Source organism: Dipodomys spectabilis, unplaced genomic scaffold (genome assembly GCF_019054845.1).
Source record: "Dipodomys spectabilis isolate Male_0828 unplaced genomic scaffold, ASM1905484v1 ptg000032l, whole genome shotgun sequence".
Lineage (NCBI taxonomy): Eukaryota > Metazoa > Chordata > Mammalia > Rodentia > Heteromyidae > Dipodomys > Dipodomys spectabilis.
Genome location: NW_024870709.1, coordinates 22,653,076 through 22,677,196, shown reverse-complemented (window position 1 = coordinate 22,677,196; position 24,121 = coordinate 22,653,076). Strand labels below are relative to the sequence as shown.

General features: G+C 35.9%; 1 protein-coding gene and 1 pseudogene across 1 annotated transcript; both read right to left on the bottom strand.

Annotated features, from left to right (window-relative positions):
• Positions 1-14,568: 14,568 nt before the first annotated feature.
• LOC122105622 (olfactory receptor 5H2-like) lies at positions 14,569-15,507 on the bottom strand. Its single transcript, XM_042676940.1, has one exon. The coding sequence runs from the start codon at positions 15,487-15,489 to the stop codon at positions 14,569-14,571; it is 921 nt and encodes a 306-aa protein (XP_042532874.1). The 5' UTR covers positions 15,490-15,507.
• Positions 15,508-22,603: 7,096 nt separating this feature from the next.
• Positions 22,604-23,504, bottom strand: LOC122105649 (annotated as a pseudogene).
• Positions 23,505-24,121: the final 617 nt, after the last annotated feature.

The following is a 24,121-nucleotide window of genomic DNA, read 5'->3' as shown; positions in this document are numbered from 1 at the left end:
TTCCAAACATGCACCTAGTTAGCTCTACCAGTTTATTCTGACATCTATTGAAAATTTTTGCTAACCAACAGTTACAATGGAGGAACAAAGAAACAAAAAAGCTGTTTTGTTTTTTTAAAAGCTGTTTTGTTTTTTAAAGAGAAGAGGTAGAAATATGTCCTCTCTGGCTTGGGGCTTAACTCATTCGCTGCTTTTTGCTAGTTATTTTAGAGACATAGTCTCACAGGCTATTTTACCAGGAACTGCCTCCAACCATGATTTTGTGGATTTTATCCACCTGAATAGATTATGATCCAGTTTTAGACATTTCTTTTTTTAATATATATTTTATTGTAAAGATACTGTACAGAGGGGTTATAGTTACACAAGCAAGGTAATGAGTCCATTTCCTATTGAGCATTATTACTTTTCAAGATTTGTCACTGAATCTATGACTTGCTTATTTCTCAGACTGTAGATAATGGGATTTAACACAGGAATTATGACAGTGTAAAACAGAGTGTCCACCATGTCCTAAGAAGCAGGATGCACATACATGAAGAAAAGGGGCCCATAGTATAAAGAGGCAGAGAAGAGTTTTGTCCCACACGTAGGAAAGGCTTTTCTCGCTTTCTACTTTAAGATGGTAAAGAGAACAAATGTAAACGAGACAAAAACACTCAGAATAGTAAACACCTGAATTGACCCAGAAAAACAAAAAAAAAGTATATAGAAGGATCAATATGGGAGATTTTAAACAATAATATAATGTCACAATAAAAGTGACGTATTGCATTGCAATTACAGAAGGTTAATCTCAACAACAACAAAAAAACCTTCATGAAGTAAAGCATGCAGAAGCCCACCAACAAATGAAGAGGCTACAAAATGGATGCATAGTTTATTGGTCATTATCATTATCACTAGATAGTGTAAGGGATTGCATATGGTAGCATAGCGATCATAAGCCATGGCTGCCAAAAGAAAACATTCCGTAGTTGTACTGCGATTAACTTTTTTATTGTATCATGCATTGGTGCAGAGAAATGGTGTTAATTTTCGCTAAGAAGTTACCCAGCATCTTTGGAATCACAACCAATGATACAGTTGCGTCCACAAAGGCTCCCAAGGAAGAAGTACATGGGGATGTGAAGGTAAGGGCCTTTGCAGATAAGACAGTCACACTGAGGTTCCCATGACAGTGACCACGTACACCCCCAGGAGCTATAGGAACAAAGGGATTTTCCACTATGGTCAGTGTGTGAGTCCTATGAGAACAAACGCTGACAGCAACGTTGCACTTTCTCTCTCCATGTTCTCACAGGATGTTCCCCGCAACAAATTGAAGTAAACGCTAGAGGCTTATGAAGTAAACACTAGAGGAGTAGAATTGAAATGAGTCAAACATTTAATAGAATGAAAATACAATTTTGTTGACTACAATTACAATAGATGGAAACATCTTCAGAGATTTAGAGATATAATAATTTCAATCAACAATTCAAAGTGACAGTGAATAAACAGGTTTGAAGTCTGAAAAATTTTCTTATAAGACATGTGCAACTTGTGGCATCTTGATGTTTTAGAAAATTGTATGTCTGGGTCATAGAGACGATGTCAGAGAAAGATATTTTTGTAAGTCCTTGGTGATAATGTAAATTGAACACTAAAAAAAATCATTCAATTGGAAAAAATAATAATTTTTATTCACTGAAAGTCTCTCATCTTTCTTTTTTTCTCTTGCTCTTTTTTTTTTTATTACTTTATTTATTTATTTATTTTTGGGTCCGGTCGTGGGGCCTGAACTCTGGGCCTGGGTGCTGTCCCTCAGCTCTTCAACTCAAGGCTAGCGCTCAACCACTTGAGCCATAGCACTACTTCCAGCTTTTTTCTTTTTGCTTATGTGGTGCTGAGGAATCGAACCCAGGGCCTCATGCATGCAAGGCAAGCGCTCTGCCACTGAGCCACCTTCTCAGCCCATTTACTTTATTTTTTTTAATTTTTATTTTTTTATTGTGAAAATACTGTACAGAGGGGTTACAATTACATGGGCAAGATAATGAGTACATTTCTTATCAAGCATTGTAGCCTTTTGTCTTCTTCCTCCTCCTTTTTTCTTTGACTTTCTCTCTCTCTCCCTCTTTCTCTATCTGTCCCTGTCTGTCTCTGTCTCGCTCTCTCTCTCTCTCTCTCTCTCTCTCTCTCTCTCTCTCTCTCTCGTATGTGTGTGTGTGTGTTGGTACCTGGACTTAAATAAACAAAAGGCTTGTTACTCTCACTTGGTTTTTATGCTCATGGCTGACATCTTACTACTTGAGCCTCTCTTCCAACCTAGCATTTTGCTGGTTAATTATAGATAAACGCTAAAGTAATTTTTTTTCCTGGCCTGGCTTCGAACCTCATTCCTCAGCTACAGCCTCCTGAGTAGCTAGGATTACAGGTATAACCCACCAGTTGTTTAGGTGAAATCTTAACATAGTTATAACATTGAAAAAATTATAAATTATACTTAATCATACAAGAATAGATAAAATGGGATGCTGGTAAGAAAAACTGGTACCAGTCAGATATTTTTTCAATGTCAGGATTTCTTAATCAAATTATATATCAGAACTGTCTTAAGACATTTATGAAAAATATAGATTATGACATATTTCAGTAGAAATTGATTCACTACTTTTAAAATAAACTTTAATCATCTGCACTTTTATAAACAATCACCAGATGATTTCAATTAATGTAAGGTGATTATGATTTGACATTGAGAATAATGAGGTAGACAGAGCTATATTAAACAAGTTCATAGAGATACTACTAGTATGTAACACAGTGAATCATTTAGTGAATAGACAGTCATAGAAATGAATTCAACTACTTGATGCAATAGTTACATTCTGAAAACCATGTGTGTTTAATATATAGAATGCATGTACTTCGTAGTATGAATCTAGGAAGGTTTAACAGCAGTAATGTTGTAGAGGGTTGAACTAGAGTAATGCTGAGTATACAAGGAGAACAAAGACAAGAAAAAAGTTAAAAATGAGCATTCACTCTGTGGCCAGTATTGTCCACTTTCTACTACCTAATTTTATCTCAGGCAGAAGCTCACAGCTATCGTGAAAACCAAGAAATAAGAAACTGAATTTTTATTCCTGCTAGAATAAACAATATAGTGACTTACTAGGTTTAAAATCTATCCATATTATTGTTTCATGGAAGATAAATAAATGAAGAAAAATATCCAAATACTAAAAATGTTAAAGACAACATCACAAAGACTCGCGCATAAACATCTTGCATCTCCCACAGTGTCTTTAACACTCAGTCTCATTTGGAATTCATCAGCATTTAAAACGCTCATAGAACTAATGTGTGTTTGAACCTGAATTTGAATGTGGATTGACAGATATCTTCTGTTCCTGAATATTTCTTTACTGATTATTATGTCAATTCCAGTAATTTTTTTAATTTAATTTAATTTTATTTGTGAACATACTGTACAGAGGGGTTACAATTACATGGGCAGGATAATGCGTACATTTCTTACCAAGCATTGCAGCCTCCTCCTTTGGTTTACCCTTCACATCCCTTCCCAGCATCCCCCCTCCCCCCCAATCCCAATCCTTCTCCATGCCCACCTTCCCCCCCACCCCCCACCGACGTTGTAAAGCTGGTTTTGGACCTGACAACTTGTACTTCTCATTGTTGCAACAGGTCCACCTGTATCCTTAAACAACTGGATTTTCCTCCGTCTCCTCCACAAGTTATACTGACATCAAAATATAGTGAAAGCAGGGGTTATAGTGTGGGGGAGGGACATACAAAGCAACAAAGAGATAATCTTATAAATGCATTAGAAACACATGCATGAAAGAAAAAAACATTAAAATACATATCTAAGGGTTCATTTTCCTGACAGCACATTATCTGACCTTTTCCACTTGACTCATACATATACTAGATATTGCAAATAAGGGAAACCATGGGACCTATGTTTCTTTGGGCCTGGCTTACTTCACTTAATATCATTTTTTCCAAGCCTTTCCATTTCCTAACAAATGGGGCAATGTCATTCTTTCTGATGGAGGCATAGAATTCCATTGTGTATATAAACCACATTTTCTTGATCCATTCATCTACTGAGGGGCATCTGGGTTGGTTCCATGTCTTAGCTATGGTAAATAATGCTGCAATAAACATTGTTGTGCTGGTAGCTTTAGTGTGGTCTTGTTTGTGAACATTTGGGTAAAGGCCCAAAAGTGGGATTGCTGGGTCATAGGGGAGTTCTATGTGAAGTCTTTTGAGGAACCTCCATACTGCTTTCCAAAGTGGTTGAACAAGTTTACATTCCCACCAACGATGAAGTAAGGTTCCTTTCTGTCCACATCCCCTCCAGCATCTATTGTTGTTAGAGTTCTTGATTTTTGCCGTTCTAACTGGAGTGAGGTGATATCTCAATGTTGTTTTGATTTGCATTTCTTTTATGGCTAGGGATGTTGAACATTTCTTCATGTGTCTATTGGCCATCCTTCTTTCTTCTTCAGAGAAGTTTCTCTTTAAGTCTTTCACCCACTTATTTATTAGGCAGTTGTTTCTTTGAGGATTTGTTGTTGGGGGGTTTAATTTTCTGAGTTCCAAGTATATTTTAGATATGAGACCCTTGTCCGTTGTATGGCTAGTAAAAATCTTCTCCCAATCCGTGGGCTTTCTATTGATCTTGCTAGCTATGTCATTTGCCCTGCAGAAGCTCTGCAACTTCATGCAATCCCATTTGTCCAACCTTTCTTTGATTTGTTGTGTTTCCGGGTCTCTATTCAAAAAATTTCGGCCTGAGCCAAGGAAACCTAGGGTTTCTCCTATTCTATCCTGTAATGTTTTCAGAGTGTCTGCTTTGAGTTCAAGGTCTTTGATCCATTTGGAGTTGATTCTGGTGCAGGGTGATATATAAGGATCTAGCTTAAGTTTTCTACATGTAGTTAACCAATTTTGCCAGCACCATTTACTGAAGAGGCTGTCTTTCTTCCATTCTATTGTTTTAGTTCCCTTATCGAAGATTAGATGGTTATAGGTCTGTGGGTTCATTTCTGGGTTTTCAATTCTATTCCATTGGTCCTGAGGTCTGTTCTTATGCCAATACCAAGCTGTTTTGATTACTATGGCTTTATAGTAGAGTTTGAAATTTGGTATTGATATTCCTCCAGCAGTGTTCTATCCGTTGAGGAGCGTTTTTGCTATTCGGGGACTTTTATTGTTCCATATGAATTTTTGGATTGCCTCTTCTATTTCCTTGAAGAATGAGGTTGGAATTTTGATAGGTTTTGCATTGAATTTGTAGATAGCCTTGGGAAGTATTGCCATTTTCACAATGTTAATCTTTCCAATCCAGGAGCATGGGAGGTTTTGCCATTTTTTAAGTTCTGTGTTGATTTCCTTTTTCAAGATTTTAAAGTTTTCATCATAGAGGTCCTTCACTTCTTTAGTTAAGTTAATTCCTAGGTATTTTATTTTTTGTGGGGCTATTACAAATGGAGTTGCTTTCCTAATTTCAGCCACACTTTTCTCATTGTTGGCATACAGAAAGCCATTGATTTTTGGGGGTTAATTTATAACCTGCTACTTAGCCAAAGTTTTGAATCAGCTTGAGTAATTTGGGAGTAGAGTCTATGGGATTCTTTAAATACAAGATCATGTCATTTGCAAAGAAGGAGAGTTTTATTTCTTCTTTCCCTATTTGGATCCCCTTTATGTCTGCATCTTGTCTTATTGCTGTAGCTAGGCATTCTAATACTAGATTGAAGAGAAGTGGAGAGCGTGGGCATCCTTGTCTTGTTCCTGAGTTAAGAGGAAATAAATGGTTTTCGTTTTTCACCATTGAATATAATGCTGGCTGTAGGTTTGTCATATACAGCCTTTATTGTATTGAGGAATGTTCCATGGATTCCTAATTTTTCCAAAACCTTCATCATGAAGGGGTGTTGGATCTTGTCGAATGCTTTTTCTGCATCTATTGAGATAACCATGTGATTCTAATTCTTGCTCCTGTTGATGTGATGAATAATATTAATTGATTTGCATATATTGAACCAGCTTTGCATCCCTGAAATGAATCCTGTTTGATCGTGGTGTATGATTTTTTGGATGAATTGTTGAAGTCGATTGGCCAAAATTTTGTTGAGAAGTTTTGCATCAATGTTCATCAAAGAAATGGGTCTATAGTTCTCTTTCTTTGATGAGTCCCTGCCTGGTTTTGGGATGAGGGTTATGATGGCTTCATAGAATGTGTTCAGTAGTGAGCTTTCTCTTTCAATTTCATTGAAGAGTTGGAGGAGAATTGGTGTGAGCTCTGCTTTGAAGGCCTTGTAAAATTCCGCTGTAAAACCATCTGGTCCTGGAATTTTCTTAGCTGGGAGGTCTCTTATTGTTGTTTCTATTTCAAAGCTTGATATGGGCCTGTTAAGATAGTTTAACTCATCTTGGTTTAGTTTTGGCATGTCAATATTTGCTAGGAAAAGGTCCATTTCTGTCAAGTTCTCAAACTTAGTATTTGAGAAGTATTCCCTTATAATGTTCTGAATCTTGGTTGTTTCCGTGGTGATGTTTCCATTCTCATCTCTGAGTTTATTAATTTGGGTGTGTTCTCTTCTTTTTCTGATAAGATTTGCTAAAGGTCTGTCAATTTTGTTAAGTTTTTCGAAGAACCAACTCTTTGTTTTGTTGATTCTTTCTATAGTTTTTTTGGATTCTAATTCATTTAATTCTGATTTAATTTTGATTATTTCTTTCCGTCTACTGGATTGGGGTTTATCTTGCTGCTCTTTGTCAAGGAGGTTTAGATGTGTCATTAAATTGTTAGTTTCAGATCTCTCCAATTTGTTGATGTAGGAGCTCAGAGCTATAAACTTGCCTCTGAGTACTGCCTTTGCTTTGTCCCAGAGGAGCTGGTAATTTGTGTGTTCATTTTTGTTGAATAGCATGAACATTTGAATTTCCTTTCTATAAAGTTTTGAGAAGTATTCCCTTATAATGTTCTGAATCTTGGTTGTTTCCGTGGTGATGTTTCCATTCTCATCTCTGAGTTTATTAATTTGGGTGTGTTCTCTTCTTTTTCTGATAAGATTTGCTAAAGGTCTGTCAATTTTGTTAAGTTTTTCGAAGAACCAACTCTTTGTTTTGTTGATTCTTTCTATAGTTTTTTTGGATTCTAATTCATTTAATTCTGATTTAATTTTGATTATTTCTTTCCGTCTACTGGATTGGGGTTTATCTTGCTGCTCTTTGTCAAGGAGGTTTAGATGTGTCATTAAATTGTTAGTTTCAGATCTCTCCAATTTGTTGATGTAGGAGCTCAGAGCTATAAACTTGCCTCTGAGTACTGCCTTTGCTTTGTCCCAGAGGAGCTGGTAATTTGTGTGTTCATTTTTGTTGAATAGCATGAACATTTGAATTTCCTTTCTAATCTCTTCCATGACCCACTCATGATTCAGCAGTGTGTTGTTCAGCCTCCATGTGATGCCGGACTTTCTTTGGTGGCTTTTGGTGTTGAGTTCTTATTTTATTCCCTTGTGGTCAGAGAGGATGCAAGGTATAACTTCAATGTTTCTGAATTTAGACAAGTTTGCTTTGTGGCCTAAAATGTGGTCTATTTTAGAAAACGTTCCATGTGCTGCTGAGAAAAACGTGTATTCTGATGCTGCTGGGTGAAATGTTCGGTAGATGTCTGTTAAGTCTAGTTGATCTATGCAGCTGTTTAGATCTGCGGTTTCTCTGTTGAGTTTTTGCCGAGTTGATCTATCTAGTGAGGAGAGTGGTGTGTTAAAATCCCCAACAATTAATATCTTTGGATCAATATGGGATTTGAGGGAAAGTAGTGTTTCTTTGATAAATTTGGGTGCTCCATTGTTTGGCAAATAGATATTTAGAATTGTAATATCCTCCTGAAGGAGAGATCCTTTAATTAGTATGTAGTGACCTTCTTTATCTCTTCTCACGAATTTTAATTTGAAGTCTATTTTATCTGATATTAGGATTGCAACTCCCGCCTGTTTATGGGGGCCATTTGCTTGGTAGGTTTTATTCCAGCCTTTAACATTGAAAATGTGTTAGTTTTTACGGGCAAGATGTGACTCCTGCAGGCAGCAGATAGAAGGGTCTTGTTTTTTAATCCAACTAGACAGTCTATGTCGCTTAATTGGAGAGTTCAGTCTGTTAACGTTATGAGATAGGACTGAGAGGTATTTGGGAGTTCCTGCCATGTTATCCACCTTCTTGGGGGCTGCAAAAACTGGGTTCTTCCTATGGCTCTTGGATTCTCAGTTTGGGTGCAGTTTCTTGGCCTTTATTGCGGTCTTGTTGGTTTTCTATGTGTAGGACATCTTTAAGAATCTTTTGTAGGGCTGGTTTGGTGGAGATGTATTGTTTCAATTTTTCTTTGCTATGGAAGGTTTTTATTTGGCCTTCAGTTATGAAGGAGAGTTTAGCTGGGTACAGTATTCTTGGTTGATAGTTGTTTGTTTTTAAGGCATGGCATACATCATTCCAGGCTCTTCTTGCTTTGATTGTCTCTGCTGAGAAATCTGAGGTGATTCTAATTGGTTTCCCTTTATCGGTGATTAATCTTTTCTCCTTGACAACTTTAAGGATCTTTTCCTTGGTCTGAGTTGATCCTGTGTGGATTATAATGTGGCGGTGGGATGTCCTATTTTGGTCTGGTCTATTTGGGGTTCTAAAAGCTTCTTGTATCTGAATAGGCCTATCTTTTTGTATGTTTGGGAAGTTCTCTGCTAGGATCCTGTTAAACAAATTTCCTAGACCATTAACTTCAGTTTCTAGGTGCTCCTCTACACCCATTATCCTTAGATCAGGCCTTCTGATGGTGTCTTCCAGGTGTTGGATAGATCTCTCATATTTCTTGGACTTGTCTTGGATGTTTGTATGTTCTTTCTCTATAATATCTAGGCTGTCTTCAATCCCTGAGATTCGATCTTCTGCATGGTCTAACCTGCTGTCAAGACTCTCCACTTCGTGTTTTATCTCTTTTCCTTCTAATTGGTCAGCTTTGATGGCTTCAAGTTCTTTGTTGAAGGTCTGTTTTAGGTCTTGTATGAATTTCTTTACTTCCTTAATTTGGTGTTCAGTGTTTGTTCTCAAATCACTTAGTTGATTGGTTATGGTTTCTTTGGGCTCCCATTCCTTCTGTTGGGTTCCATTCAGCATTCCCTTTGTGGTCTCCCTGACTTCCTTCAGCTCTTTGTTAATGGATTCCATGAATGCCTTTAGTGATCTTTGTGTATTCTCTACCTGGTCTCTCAATTCCTGTATTACTCTTTGATTAGCTTCCTCCCGTTCATGGGATTCCTGTAGTTCTCTTTCCTGCCGTTCGTGGGATTCCTGCAGTTCTCTTTGAGTGTTCTCAGCCTGCTCACGCCATTCCTCCCTTTCTCTTTAAGTATTCTCAACTTGTTCATGCAAATCCTGTATCAGTTTTTGAGTAGCTTCCTCATGCTTTTGATATTCCTGTATAAGCTTTTGGGATGCCTCCTCTCTCTCCCTTTCACGCTCATACAGAGTCCTTTGTAAGTTGTCAAACTTCTCATTTATCATGTTTGCCAGCAATGTTTGTAGAGCTATTTGGGAACTCTCCTCTGGATTATTCCTTATCTGTTCTGACCCCTGATTATCAAGATTGGAAATTGAGATATCCGGATTTGCCATTTTTCTTGTGTTTTTCCGGTTTACTCTGCCCATTTGAGATGAAAATAGCACCAGTTTTGTGCTAGAACACTATCTTAAGGCAACCATCAATCAAAGTTTGCATTTGTACAGTCAATAGTCTGCAGATACAATCTATTTCAACAGATACATCTATTCAACATCAAACAACTATATGTTTATGGGCTTCGAACTGCAGAGAAGAATTTGGAAAACTGGAAATTATTAGGGTTAGGGAGAGATGTGGGTAAAAAATAGGAATAGATTGGTGTGGGGAGGCACAGGGAGAGTTAACTATGTCCTAATCCCAATGCAGGAAATAGGTTGGGTAGGATGCAAGTAGAGAGACAGAGAAAAAGAAGAAAGGGAAAGGGAAATGAAAAGAGACCAGAAAAAAATAGAAACGTAAAAATTAATATTATTATGGAGATTAAAAGACCATCTATTTAGAGAGGAATGTAAGTATATAGAGGAGAAGTGAAAAACTTAAAAAAAATGCTTAAAATATTATATAGGTATAAAGAGGTAGTACTGCTATTAAGGAATTTAAGTCTCAGAGGTTTTGAATTGAGTAATAAATTTGTGGATTAAGTGTGTACACAATGGGGGATAGGGTCTACTAGTTAACTATGGGTTTATCTGAGGATGTGCAGGACAAAAGTTAAGTCACATAAAGAAGATCAAAAGAGAAGAAAAGGTGGAAAGGATAAGAAAGGGAGAAAAAAGATCAGAAGTTCAGTAGAGCTAGACAAAAAACAAAAAGATAGTTAAGAAAGAAAGAAAAAGAGAAATATGACAAGAAAAGAAAGGAAAAGGCACATTCACGTATTCCTAAAATAAAAATTATAAGAGGAAAAAAAAAGTTACTGGAAAACAATTATTTTTTCAAAAAAGACAAAAATTAAAGATTAATAAAATTTTTAGAAAAGGAAAAAAAAATTTTTATATATATAAGATACCAAAAAAAAAGAAAAAAAAAAAGAAAGAAAAAAAAAGAAGAAGAAGAAAAAAAAATGTTCTTTGATTTTTTTTGGGGGGAGGGGTGGGAAGAATCCTGTATTTCCCTTTTGTCTGTAACCAGCCTGTTGTTGGAGTCCTGTGGCTTGAGGTCCTGTGGCTTGATTGGTTTCTTAAGTCAGTTTGTTCGAACAGGCAGAAAAATGCTCTGCTTTACCCAAGATTTTGAGATCTCCCTCCCAGATTAGTTTAATGGGAGGGTGATCTGCTTTGAGAATCACAATAGAGGGGGATGCAGTGGTGAGGCTAGGTTCTGGGTAGAGTTGAGGCCTTTCAACAATCAGTAGCTTTTCCCTGGGGCTATTTTGTGAAAAAACTCATAGAGCCCAGCCTGAAGCCATTCTCAGGGTTTCTGTTTTTCAATTGATTGTTGAGGCTGCTAGAGGGAGGGGCAGCCTCTGGCTCTGGTTACCCAGTGAGGAAAGCCACTCCAATGGCTGGCGCCTGAGCTGGGTGACTTTTCCCTGGATGGAGCTGAGTCTGTGAGGTCACTTCGCTGTTAAGTTCTTGTGACCTGCTAAATGACTCGTTTTATTCCAAGGCCTGAGTTGGAGCTGGCAGCTCCTCCGAGCTTTGTCGGTATCCAAGATGGAGATCACTGGTGCTGGGGGGGGATGTGTGGCCTTCCCTCCTCTGCTCCCTGAGAAGGAGTGAGGACATCGGGCTTCTACTCACGCCGAGTCTTGGATCCTGGGTCGTCTCTGGTCTGCAAACTGCAGGATGAAGATGTTCGCTCCTTGTCGGTTCTTGCTGGTATTGAGTAGAATCCGCTCGCCCGCTGCGTCTGGCTCCTTTGTCCCAGACTCTCTGTGTGAGTGCTCAGGTATGGCCCCAGCTGCGGTCTCCGCCGTGACCCTGCCGCCACCACTGCGGCGGCTGCTGGCAAGCGCTCAGATGTGTCTTCTTGCCTTGGCTTTCCCTCTCTTGTCTAACTCTCTGTCCTGTGATGGCACACTTGGTGTGATTCTCTGGCTTAGGACTGTTCACTGGAACTCTAAAACTGCTTTCTATGTGAGAGCTTGTTCAGATTCCAGCTTCTCCTCCGCCATCTTCCCGGAACCTCAATTCGAGTAATTTTTAAGTTAAAGCCAATTTCCATTTAAAACATATCTTCCAGTTGCAAGCAGGTTGTTCTTATGAGAATTAAAGATGAAGAGTACCACTGGAAAGTTGAGGCTTCCAATTCTAAAGAGAGAATACACATTGCAAATGACACTGCAAAGGGCATTGCTAGAAGCAAAGATAACCACTCTAATAGCACCAGAGTTTAATAAAGACTAATGAAGACTGAAATTAAGAAATTTGAGTGGCAGTAGTCAGACTAGTTTCCTGTATATGATAGAGATAGATACACAGAGTAATAGGAAATAAATGGGAAGCAAGTAGTAACATAACCATGAAAAGATAAACAATTTGTAAGAATTGTAGAAGTAGGGAAAAAAAGAGTTCATGAGACCCTATCTCAAAAGAGTAGGTCATTTGTGTACATATGACTATATAAGATGATGCTAAGTGAAATGAACTCCAAGATATGGAAACATGTTGTTTTTAACGTAACATAATGTAATGTTTTAAAGTTATTTCTTTTTCTTTCATTTTTTTCTTTTTGTCTCTATGGTTTTATCCCTTGGTGCTTTATGTGATTTTAGTGCCCTGTGTATTGTATATAAATTTATCTGAATTACGGATGGGAAAGGGAACAACAAAATGGTGAAGCAAAAGACAATGTAACAGTGATACTCACCAGACAATACATTGTAAATGAACTTTACAACTTGGGAGGGGACGTAGGGGGAGGGAAAGTGGAAGAAAAATTAGGGAAGGATAACAATGTTTGACAAAAAAATGTACTCATTACCTTACATATATAGCTGTAACCCCTCTGTACATCAACTCGACAATAAAATTAAATTTTTAAAGAAGAGTAGCTGGAAGCAGTGACACAGGCTATTGTTCCAGCTATGTGAGATGCTGTGATCAAGCAGATCATAATTAGAATTCAGCCTAACCAACCCCCCCAAAATGTTTACATAGCCCCATCTTCACATGAAAGCTAGCTGTAATGAGCGTACCAGCCACTACTGGAAACATAAATAAGAGAATGGTCCAAACATGCCCCAGGCAAAGAATCAGACCCTATTTCAAAATAAGCACACACAAAAGAGCTGGAAGCATGACTCTAGCAGAAAAGAACCTGCCTAAGATGCTTTAATCACTGAAGTCAAAGCTTATTACTACAAAAAGAACACATGTTTATTACATCTTATGTATATACATATAGCAAACTAAATTATCCATATATTTCATATCTGTATTAATGTATTCATATTTGTGCAAGTATTACATATTTCATATATGATCAGGTATCAATGACAATTGTTAAAACTTAGTGAACAATAATATAACTTAATCAGAGTTTGTATAATAACAAAATCTGGAAGATAGTGATATTGCTTTGGCAATAACAGACAGAGGAAATAAGCTACTAGAGTTTTACCAAATGAGTATTTGTACAGAGTAATCCTGATTGGTACGAGTAAAAAAAGGTGATGGGTCCTGGTGCAAGTGGCTCACAATTGTAATCCTCGCTGTTCAGGAGGCTGAGATTGGAGAATCTCCTTTCAAAGCCAGCTGGGGCAGTTAAGGCTGTGAGACTCTTATCTCCCATTAACCACTAGAAAACCAGAAATGGCTCTGTGGTTCAAAGTGGCAGAATACTGGCCTTGAGTGAAAGAGCTCAGAGACAGAGCACAGCCCCTCAGTTTAAACACCTTGAACAACAAAAAGGGGCGTGGGGGTAGAAGATAGCGTGTTGTTTAAACTTGGAGAATATGAAGTAAAAGGAAACAGCATTTAAGACCCTTACACAAGTGAAACCTATACACTTGCTCATTTTCATGCCTTTGACAGATACCTACTGGAGTGCTGACATCACATTTTCTTAATATTACTAGATCTTTATGTATATATCTCAGTAAGATTTTCTTTATTTTATTTCATTTTATTCTGAAGATGCTGTACAGAGGGCTACAGTTACATGAGTAAGCAATGCGTACATTACTTCCAGATCATTGTTACCCCTTAATATTTTCTAATAACTACTGAGATGTTTGACTTCCTAATCATACTGATACTTTTGAATTTCTAGAAGAGTGGACTGTGTTTTACTTCTCATGCCACTTTTCTTCTCTATATCCATGCAAACTTAACGCTTTTGTTTCTGAACTAACAAAGCTACTCACATTGCATGTATCATAAAAGTAAAGCAGCACAGGCCTTCAAAAAGGTTGTAAATAGTCTCAAGTCATCTCTCTCTCTCCATCTAGGTACAGACTGAGAAGAGTAGCCTCAGAATTGGATCCTGCTGTCACTGTGTCATTTTTCTCAATATTGCATTCCAAATATTTATTTTTCCACAAAACATGTTAGTTGACATTTTACAAGACAACTTCACCATTAAACAATTAGTTACAAGAAAGCATTAGAAGACTAGTAGGAATCCTGAGGCATCATCTACACAGCAAACATTAATCTTCCCAACAAGATAGAGTGAATGTGATAAATCTCTACCCTACACAAAACTTCCAGCTGCAAAATAAATTCGATACTTTGGTCAGCTTGAAAGAAACATATGAACATACTTTAAGTTCTAAATGTTTTAATACTTATGATACCAATATTTTAAGGATTTTATTAGGTATATCAACGTATGTTAAATACCTTAAAGTGTTAGTTTATTTTGGATTAATAATGATAAAACATTATAAGGGCAAAAGGCATCGGAACTTTTCAAAAGATGCCCAGCTAACTGCAAAAATTTTATGAATGTTTATACTAACCAGAGAAGATGGATTAGCTTCAGAACTAAGCATTTTTCTTTAATGTTTTTCTCAGGGAATCTCTGACTTGCTTGTTTCTCAGGCTGTAGATCACTGGATTTAACACAGGGATTATGACTGTGTAAAACAGAGAATCTATCATGTCTGGGTCATCTGCTTGCTGAGACGTGGGGAGCACATACATGGTGAAAAGGGTTCCATAGTACAGAGACACCGACAGGAGATGGGCTCCACAGGTGGAGAAGGCTCTCCGCACACTTCTCATAGACCTCGCTCGTAAAATGGTGAAGAGCACTAGGGCATAAGAAATAATAACCGTTCCAATCGTAACTAGCTGGATTAAGCCAGCAATCATCAAATAATTTAGAGAAGTATCAGTACAGGAAATCTTAAACAATGGCATAATGTCACAATAAAAGTGATGGATTATGTGGGAATTGCAGAAACTTAATCTGAATAATAAAACCTCATGAATTAAAGCATGAGTAAGTCCACCCATATAGGACAAAACTATTAGCCAGATGCACCGTGTATTGGTCACAATCGCTGGGTAAAGTAAAGGGCTGCATATGGCTACATACCGATCATAAGCCATTGCAGCCAAGAGAAAGCATTCTGCAGTTACCCAAATTGCAAAGGAGAAAAACTGTGTCATACATTGAAAATAAGAAATCATCCTGTTCTCATCTGTGAAGTCCACCAGCATCTTTGGCGTGACTGTGGATGATAAGCAAGCATCCACGAAGGCTAAATTCCCAAGGAAAATGTACATGAGGATGTGAAGGTGAAGGTCCTTCCAGATGAGAGCAATCAGACCAAAGTTCCACACAATGGTGAGCAGGTAGATTACCAAGAATACTAGAAACAAGGGGAGCCACAGCTCTTGATGTTGTGTAAGTCCAGTGAGAACAAATTCTGTCAGAAACATTGAATTTCTCCTTTCCATAGCTCCAGAGGATGTCTTCTGAAATGAAATAATGTACACGGAAAAGGTCAGCCAATAGGATTAGAAAGTGAATACTTGGGAATGAACCATGTTATCAGAACTATGTTTCTTTACTTATTTTAATCTTTTTATTTTCTTTCATTAGTTGTACCAAGGAGTTGCCACTCAACAGAGCAGTTTATGAATCCAGGGCCTCTTGACCAATGTCATCCCTTGTAACATTCTCACCCACCCCTCCTGTCCCAGCCTTTCCCTTTTCACAGCTTGACATACAGACTGAAATATCACAGTAACATTTACTCCAAAGAACTGTGTCAATTTACAGAAATAAGAAAGTTGAAACTGATGCTTTCCATTTAGTTGCAGAAATGAGGTTAAATAATGAATGTTTTTTATAATGTTCTCTAGATGATCAAATGCATGTAGAGTGTCATTTATCGGTGTATGCATTGACACTGCTGAGGAGGGTAAAGGAATAGGTTCTAACGTTTCAAAATGCAGTCATGAAGACATAGTCACGTGTTCACTGGATTGAGTAAATAGACAGTATTGTCTGGGTGACTAGAAAGAAATTGGAAAATTGAGACAGAATCCTTATACAATTTGATTTGAAAAGTTTGTGATCTAGCATTCTCTGAAAATCTGAGAAAGTTGCATCTTGTAGTATATATCTAATAGAGTAATGTAAATAATGATTTGGCAGTCTTTGGCTTGGGTAGAGTTTAATTAGGACCATATATACAGTGAAGCATACACAAAAATAAAAACAGCAGGTGAAAACTTGAAATGTTATGTAGAGTGACATGATCAATCTTACATGGATATGTGTGTTTCAAGGCTCATCTTCCCCCCCCTTCAGCTCAAGGCTAGTGCTCTACTACTTGAGCTACAGCACCACTTCTGTCTTTTTCTGCTTATGTGGTGCTGAAGAATCAAACACAGGGCCTCATTCATGCAAGGCAAGCCCTCTACCACTGAGCCACCTTCCCAGCCTCTCCTCTCTCATTGTTTATTTTGGGGAGGTGGGGGACTTTATGGGGCTTGAACTCTGGGTCCTGCGCTGTCCCTCAGCTCTTCAGCTCAAGACTAGTGCTCTACCATTTGAGCCACAGCACCACTTCCGGTTTTCTAGTGGTTTATTAGAAATAATAGTCTCACGGACTTTCCTTCCTAGGCTGGCTTTGAACCTCGATCCTCAGATCTCAGCCTCCTGAGTAGCTAGGATTACAGGCATGAACCACTGGTGCCCGGCTCCCCTTCTCTCTTTAGCTAGCTGATTTCTCCCATTCTATGTTAGAGCCAATGCCAATTTATTTTTTTTTATTTAATATTATCGTCAGGATGATGTACAGAGGGGTTACACTTACATAGATAAGGTAGTGAGTATATTTCTTATTGAATTTGTTTACCCCTTCCCCCATTCTTCTCCCACTTTCTCTCCCTCCTAATCCCCCCCAGCTCTACAGTTCATTTCCAATATATTGTCTTGTGATTATTTCTGTTGCATCACTTCACCCTTTGTACTTTCTCTTACCGTTTTGTGAAACAAAGATAAATGGTTATACAGTACCAGGGTACCAAGATCAACTACAGTGATAACAGGAGATAACACACTGGAAAAAATACACAAAAGGAAAAAGAAATCACATGGTACATTAAAAGCAACAGCAGCAAAGAAAAATCTCCTGTTCCCATATCTTGGACTTTATTTCACTTAGCATCATCTTGTATGGTCATATGTAAATAGCTATTGAGCTATTCTGCTCATCTGGTAGGACTATCCTAGACATATACTAATTATTACAAATGAAGGAAACCATGGGATCTGTGTTTCTTTGGGACTGGCTTACTTCACTTAATATGATTTTTTTCCAAGTCTTTCCATTTCCTTACAAATGAGGCGATGCCATTTTTTCTGATGGAGGCATAGAATTGCATTGTGTATATGTACCACAGCTTCTTGATCACAATTCAAATTTAAAACTCCTTTCTTATCCAAACCTCTGCATAGAGAGACAACAAAACTTCTGCTGGAGAAAAATAACAAAAAAGATCCTGAAGAGTGGTGCAGAATGACACAAAGTTAAAAGAAGGAGAGATATTAAGAATGATAAATAATGACAGTGTCAAGTGGGAAAATAATTGTTCAAGGAAGCAAAAGAATAGAGATATATCATCAGATCTGAAAACAAACAAAAAATGAAGAGAGAGTATCAAGAGGAAGATATGCACAAGACACTCTGTTGGAAATGAACTTTACAATGGGAGAGGATGCTAGGAATCTGGGGAAGGGAAAGTGGGAGACAAATAAGGAGCGTATAACAATGTTCCACAAAGAATGAACTCATAACTGTACTTCTGGAACAGTTCAGAAATTCTCAGCATCTTTTATTTATCATTCAAGATTATTTTCTGATGAAATTTGTATATGATTGAGACTTTGATTTTTAATTTTCTCTTATTAGTGTGTATATCAACACTACACAAATGTTTATTCCATATTTATATGTTGTGTCATCTTATCTTTCCAACAATTAGGACTAATGTCTCTAGAAATATTGCTGGCTTTATTTCAGAGCCTTTCTTGTATATTAGTATTATTTTTAAAGATGAGTTAAATGAGATAAAGTTTAGATTTGAGTACAGATAATGCATAGAACAATTATTAATACTTCAACTTACTAAATAAAATTTTACAAACTTCTATAGAATTGGTGAGCTTGCATTTGATTCAAAATAAGAAAATAATTTTTAAAAAATAATAATGCTTGTTTGTGAGATCTTTTCAAATCTTGGATCCAACACAATAAATATGATTCATATGCATGTATATATACACATATGTATAAATACACAAACTAATGGATATAAGCAGAAGTCACATATTTATATACATATGCAACAAATAGTACTTTAAATTACTAAGTGAAGTTTATGTGTTGTTAAATGCTTAATTCTATCTATTTATACTGGATTCTATATATCTTTGAAATAAAGTCATTATTATATGTCTTCAATTTTAAGCATATATGAATATATCATATGTACTTGCATACATTCACACAACATATTACATATGAAGACATGACATTAACATCTAGGAGAAAGATATAGATGAATTATGTTGAACTTATAAACCTTAACTTTGAATTCGAAATTGCAATGATATGGAACACATTTTTATTACCATAACAATGATAATCTTTTTCTTGTATAACTATTATAATGATGTAAATCTGTAAATATATAGTTGAGGCATGTCTTTAGAGTTCAGTAGAATGTGGCAAGTCATCACATTAGGATAAGTTAACAGATCATTTTCTTCTGGAATCATTCAACTGATAAATCTTTAGTTATCCACACTTTAATCACGAGAAAGCAAAGGTAAGGGTGATATTGTCCCAGAAGAAGTAAACTCAATGTTATGTGACTTATGGGATTGTAACCCCTCTGTATAATAACTTAAAATAATAAAATCATAATAAAAATCATGAGAATAAAATATGCTTACTTGATTCTTTACTTCCAATATAATCCTGAATAATTTTCATATTCTGTAAACCAAGTCTAAATTTATCACAAGGCAAGAAAAATTAAACCTTATAAATCTAAGATGTTCTTTAGGAACAATTAATAAATACCATAAAATTATATATTCTTACCAATATCTTCTAAGAAATTATGGATATCCTTTAGAATTACTAAGCTTCCAAAAACAGAAAAAAAATATGTTGTAGCACAAGGGTTACTGGTCTTTCCACACTGATTTCCCAAACTAGAAGAATATTGTTTATACAAGTTTCTTTAAATACAGCTGTAAATCAGCTGAACACCTCTGAGATTTACCAGGACTAGAAGTCATAGAAAACAAAAAATCCCCTAAGAGAAAATCCCTTCATGTCAATGTGAAGATCTTCAACTGGATATTGTGGACATGGATCTATTTGCTAAATCCAAGGTATCCCACAGAGCCTTACAATCTCCAGAATACTAGATCTCGAGTAGATAAGTAGAAGACTGCATTAGTTTTGACAACTGAAATTACACTTGGGTCATTTTTCATTATTCAACCACAAGGGTCATTTCTTACAAGTTTATGCAAACCTGTTTATGTATATGATTATTCACTATCTGTTATATATACTTAATAGAAAGGTATTCTACATTTCTTTATTTCTATTATCTTTAAGTAGTTGGACAAAAGGGTAATTATATTATACTATTATATTACACTATTCAAGATGTCAGTTTGATGAGTACCATGAATTTGGATCCATATTACCCAGTCCACTAACTCTACCCATCCCATCAATTTTACTAGCATATATTTAAAGGTATAAACTCTGTTTTTTGACCTCGGTACTTTTAGTCTTGGAATTAGTCCTATTATATTGTGATACATGTGACTTGTTAAATGTGCTGTTGAATTTTTTTCAAGCATGTTATCAAGGTTTTTTACATCATTGTATTGTCATTGTGTTTTTATCCAGTTTTGATATTACCATACTATTGGCTTCATAGAATGAGTTTGGACATACTACTTCCATTTATATTGTATGAAATAATTTGAAGAGTATTGGTGTTAGTAATTTTTCAAGAGTTTTAAAATTCAATATTTAAGCTGTTATTTTTGGTTTTCTTTTTCTTTTGATTAGTTTTACAAAGGCTATTTATCAATTCAAAGAAATAAACACATTGATTCTTAGTATTTTGTTTCAATTTTATTAACTTCAACTCAAAAGTTTATTATTTAGTGCTTCTATAATTTTGGAATTGGCTTGTTCTTATTTTCTGACATTAACATACATTCCTAGTTTACTGACATCAGATTTTTCCAATATTGACATGAAAACATTTATATTGATTAATTTACCACTTAAATCCACTTTTGTTTTATCTCACATGTCCTTGGATGTATTGTTCATTCATAGTCAATTTTGTATTTCTAAAAATTCTTCTCTCTTATTTCTATAATAACTCACTGATTGTTTTAACAATAGAGATTGTTCACTTTCCATGTGTTTTGTATATTTTCTGCTGTTTTTATTCCTATTTTTTCTAAGTCTATTTTATTTTAATCTGATAAAATAAGTTATTTCAACATTTATATGTTTTTAAAGATGTGCTTTATATTTAAAGAGGTAAAGTTCATAGGCTGCTGAGGTGAATGTGTATTCTGTGGATTATTAGAAAATGTCATTTAACTCTTAATGCTTCTTTGTTGGTGCTTTGTGTAGATCACTTAACTGAAGGTCAGAGTAGATTATTGAAATCATCCATCCCACTTATGCTTTTATGTACAACAGTGAACAGCTTAAGAAACTAGATATGTTCATGTTAGTTACAAATGAATTCCTATTATATCCTCCAAATAGATTGTTCTCTTCATCAAAGGAAGTGATCTTCCTTGTCTCTTCTAATAAACTTTAGTTTAAAGGATAATATCTCAGAAATGAGTGTATCTCTTCCTGTTTCCCTAAAGTTAAAATATTTAGAAAATCAAGTCTACCTGTTCATTACCAGTCTGTGTTTATCTTTGTTAGTGAACTGCTTACATTGCAAGCATCTAAAGTCTTGTTTTCTCATCCAATCTTCCAAGATATCTTTCACTTGAACAAATGAGAACACTTTCATTCATCAGTTATTACTGAAAGGTATATATGAATCCCTGCCCTTTAATATTTTTTTGTTTTTCCATGAAAAATGAAGGAGTGAGTAACAATGTTTGACAAGAAATGTAGACATTACCTTACTCACGTAACTGGAACCCCTCTGTACACTATCTTTACAACAAAATAAAATAAAAATTTAAAAAAGAATTTTTGTTAATGTTTGGTTGTTTGTTAAATTTGCTATTTTTTAGTGAGCTTCATTCTTCATTCTTAAGGTACGTATATTCCTATTCTGTCTGTAATTTTATTCAGGCAGATTCTGTGTTGCTGGTTCATGTTTATTAAACTCCATTTGCTGCAATTATTATCAAAAACTTTTATCTCTTGTTAAATTTTGAAGTCTACCTTTTCAGAATATACTTGTCTATGCTCATAGTTATTAATAGTCTGCATAACAAATTTGTGTTGAATTACCATTAATCTTTTGGGAATTTGTTATACCAGCAACACAAAATACACTATTATCTACTGTTTCTTTCCTGTTCTTTTTTTATTTAATTTTATTGTCAAGGTGATATACCTTGGGATTACAGTTGCATATGTAAGGTAATGAGTACTTTTTTGTTAAACATTGTTTTTCTATTCTCATTCTCTCTAGAAAGAGGAGTTAAAACCAACCTGCCAATTATTCTCAACTATTGTTTTTTCTCATAAACTATCTAGCACTAGAACTGATAGACTGTTGCCACTATGTATTATAAGTCACAAATGAAAGATGAAGATGATTGTATTTGATCATTAAAAGGAGATAAAAATTTAAATTCTTCTTTTCTAGAAATCCATGTACACGGTATCATATAACCATGAATACGGAGCAAAATTACAAGCCAAGACTGTCTATATTTGAAATCTTGGAGTAGTTGGGAGAATTAAGCAATTTAAGATATAGGCATAATTCTGAAGCACCCACCGAGATAGCTAGTTCTTATATAACTGGTCTATCAAGACAATAATTTATACATACTGTCTGTAGAAATATCTATAATGGACTGAATCAATGCAGCAGAACCACAACATTTTAATGATTTCCACATTCTGAGGAGCAAGTCAGAGCATAATGAACTATATGTGAGTATACACGGTACAGGTAGATCTTACTAAATAATTTTAATATTTTAGTAAAATTGTAAATTACAGAAATGTAAAGTCACTATCAAATAGCTAGTTTGTACAATCTAAACGCTCAGATGAAATGGGGTGCAACAACATAAACAAGCTAGTTATGAATGAGAGAAGCTGGATATATATAAGAAAACTTCATGTACAAATACAAATACAAAGCTGGATTTCTTCACACTGAGCTAACCCAGAATTGAGAGCACCAGCCCACTAATTAAATGGTAAAGTGGGGGCTAACTTAATGAGCATATTGTTATTATTATTATTACCATTATTATGAACAGACTATTTGAAACTTGTCTAATAACTATTTTTGTCACTCTTCACAAGGCAATTATAACCTCTTTGTTTCTCAGACTATAGATAAAAGGATTTAGCAAGAGAATGATGATTGTGTAAAATAAAGAATACATTTTTTTCTTATCTTCAGCTGGTCCAGATACAATGTGAATATAAATGAGGAAGAGATTTCCATAGAACAAAGAGACAGAGAACAGATGGGCACTACAAGTAGAGAAGGCTTTGTTTCTGCCCTTCTCAAACTTCTTTTTCAGAATGGTAAAGAGAATACATATATAAGAGTTGGCAATGTTCATAAAGGTGAAACCTTGTATAAAGATCAAAAAATGAAAACAACCAGCATATTGACTGTAGGATCTGTGCAAGAAATTTTGAATAACTGTGCAATTTCACAGTAGAAATAATGTATGACACTGAACCTACAGAAAACTAATCTAAGTAACAAACCTACATGAATTGTTGAATTCAGAATACCAATAAAATATGAAACACATATAGACTGAGTGCAGAGTCTTTTGGACGTTACTACTGGTTAAAAGAAGGGATTACATATGGCCACATAACAGTTATAGGCCATCACTGCCAGAAGGAAACATGCTGTGGTTGCACTGGAACAAAAATAAAACTGAGCAAAATACTCAGTAAGTGATATCCTGTGATCTTCAGTTAGAAAATGTGTAAGCATCTTGGGAGGCACAAAGGAAGAAATGCACACATCAGCAAAAGCTAAACTGCTGAGGAATAAGTACATGGGATGTGAAGGTGAGAGACCTTCCAGATGAGCACAGTCAGTCCCAGGTTGCCCACCATGGTGATGAGGTAGATGAATAAGAACACCAGGAAGAGGGGCACCTGTAGCCCTGGATGGTCTGTGAGTCGTGTGAGCACAAACTTAGTCACCAGAGTCTTATTTCTATCTTCCATATGTGTTGCAGACAATCACTAAAATGAAAGAAAAAGTTCTGCTTTGATTTCCTTTTTCAGGTTTTTAAAGTTTTCATCGTGGAAGTCCTTCACTTCTTTAGTTAAGTTAATTCCTAGGTATTTTATTTTTTGTGGGGCTATTGCAAAAGGAGTTGTTTTCCTGATTTCAGCTGTGCTCTTCTCATTGTTGTAATACAGAAAAGCCATTGATTTTTGAGAGTTAATTTCATACCCTGCTACTTTGCCAAAGTTTTGAATCAGCTCAAGTAATTTGGGAGTGTAGTCCATGGGATTCTTTAAATACAAGATCATATCATCTGCAAAGAGTGAAAGTTTTACTTCTTCCCCTGTTTGGGTCCCCTTTATGTTTGCATCTTGTCTTATTGCTGTAGCTAGGCATTCTAATACTAAATTGAACAGAAGCGGAGAAAGTGGACATCCTTGTTTGTTCCTGAGTTTAGAGGAAATGGCTTTGGTTTTTTGCCATTAAGTATAATACTGGCTTTAGGTTTGTCATATACAGCCTTTATTGTATTGAGGAATGTACCGTGGATTCCTAGTTTTTCCAGAGCCTTCATCACAAAGGGGTGTTGGATCTTGTCAAATGCCTTTACTGC

What these genes read in the sequence shown, in the direction of transcription:
- LOC122105622 (XM_042676940.1), bottom strand. Translation starts at nt 15,489, where the DNA reads ATGGAAAGGAGAAATTCAATGTTTCTGACAGAATTTGTTCTCACTGGA.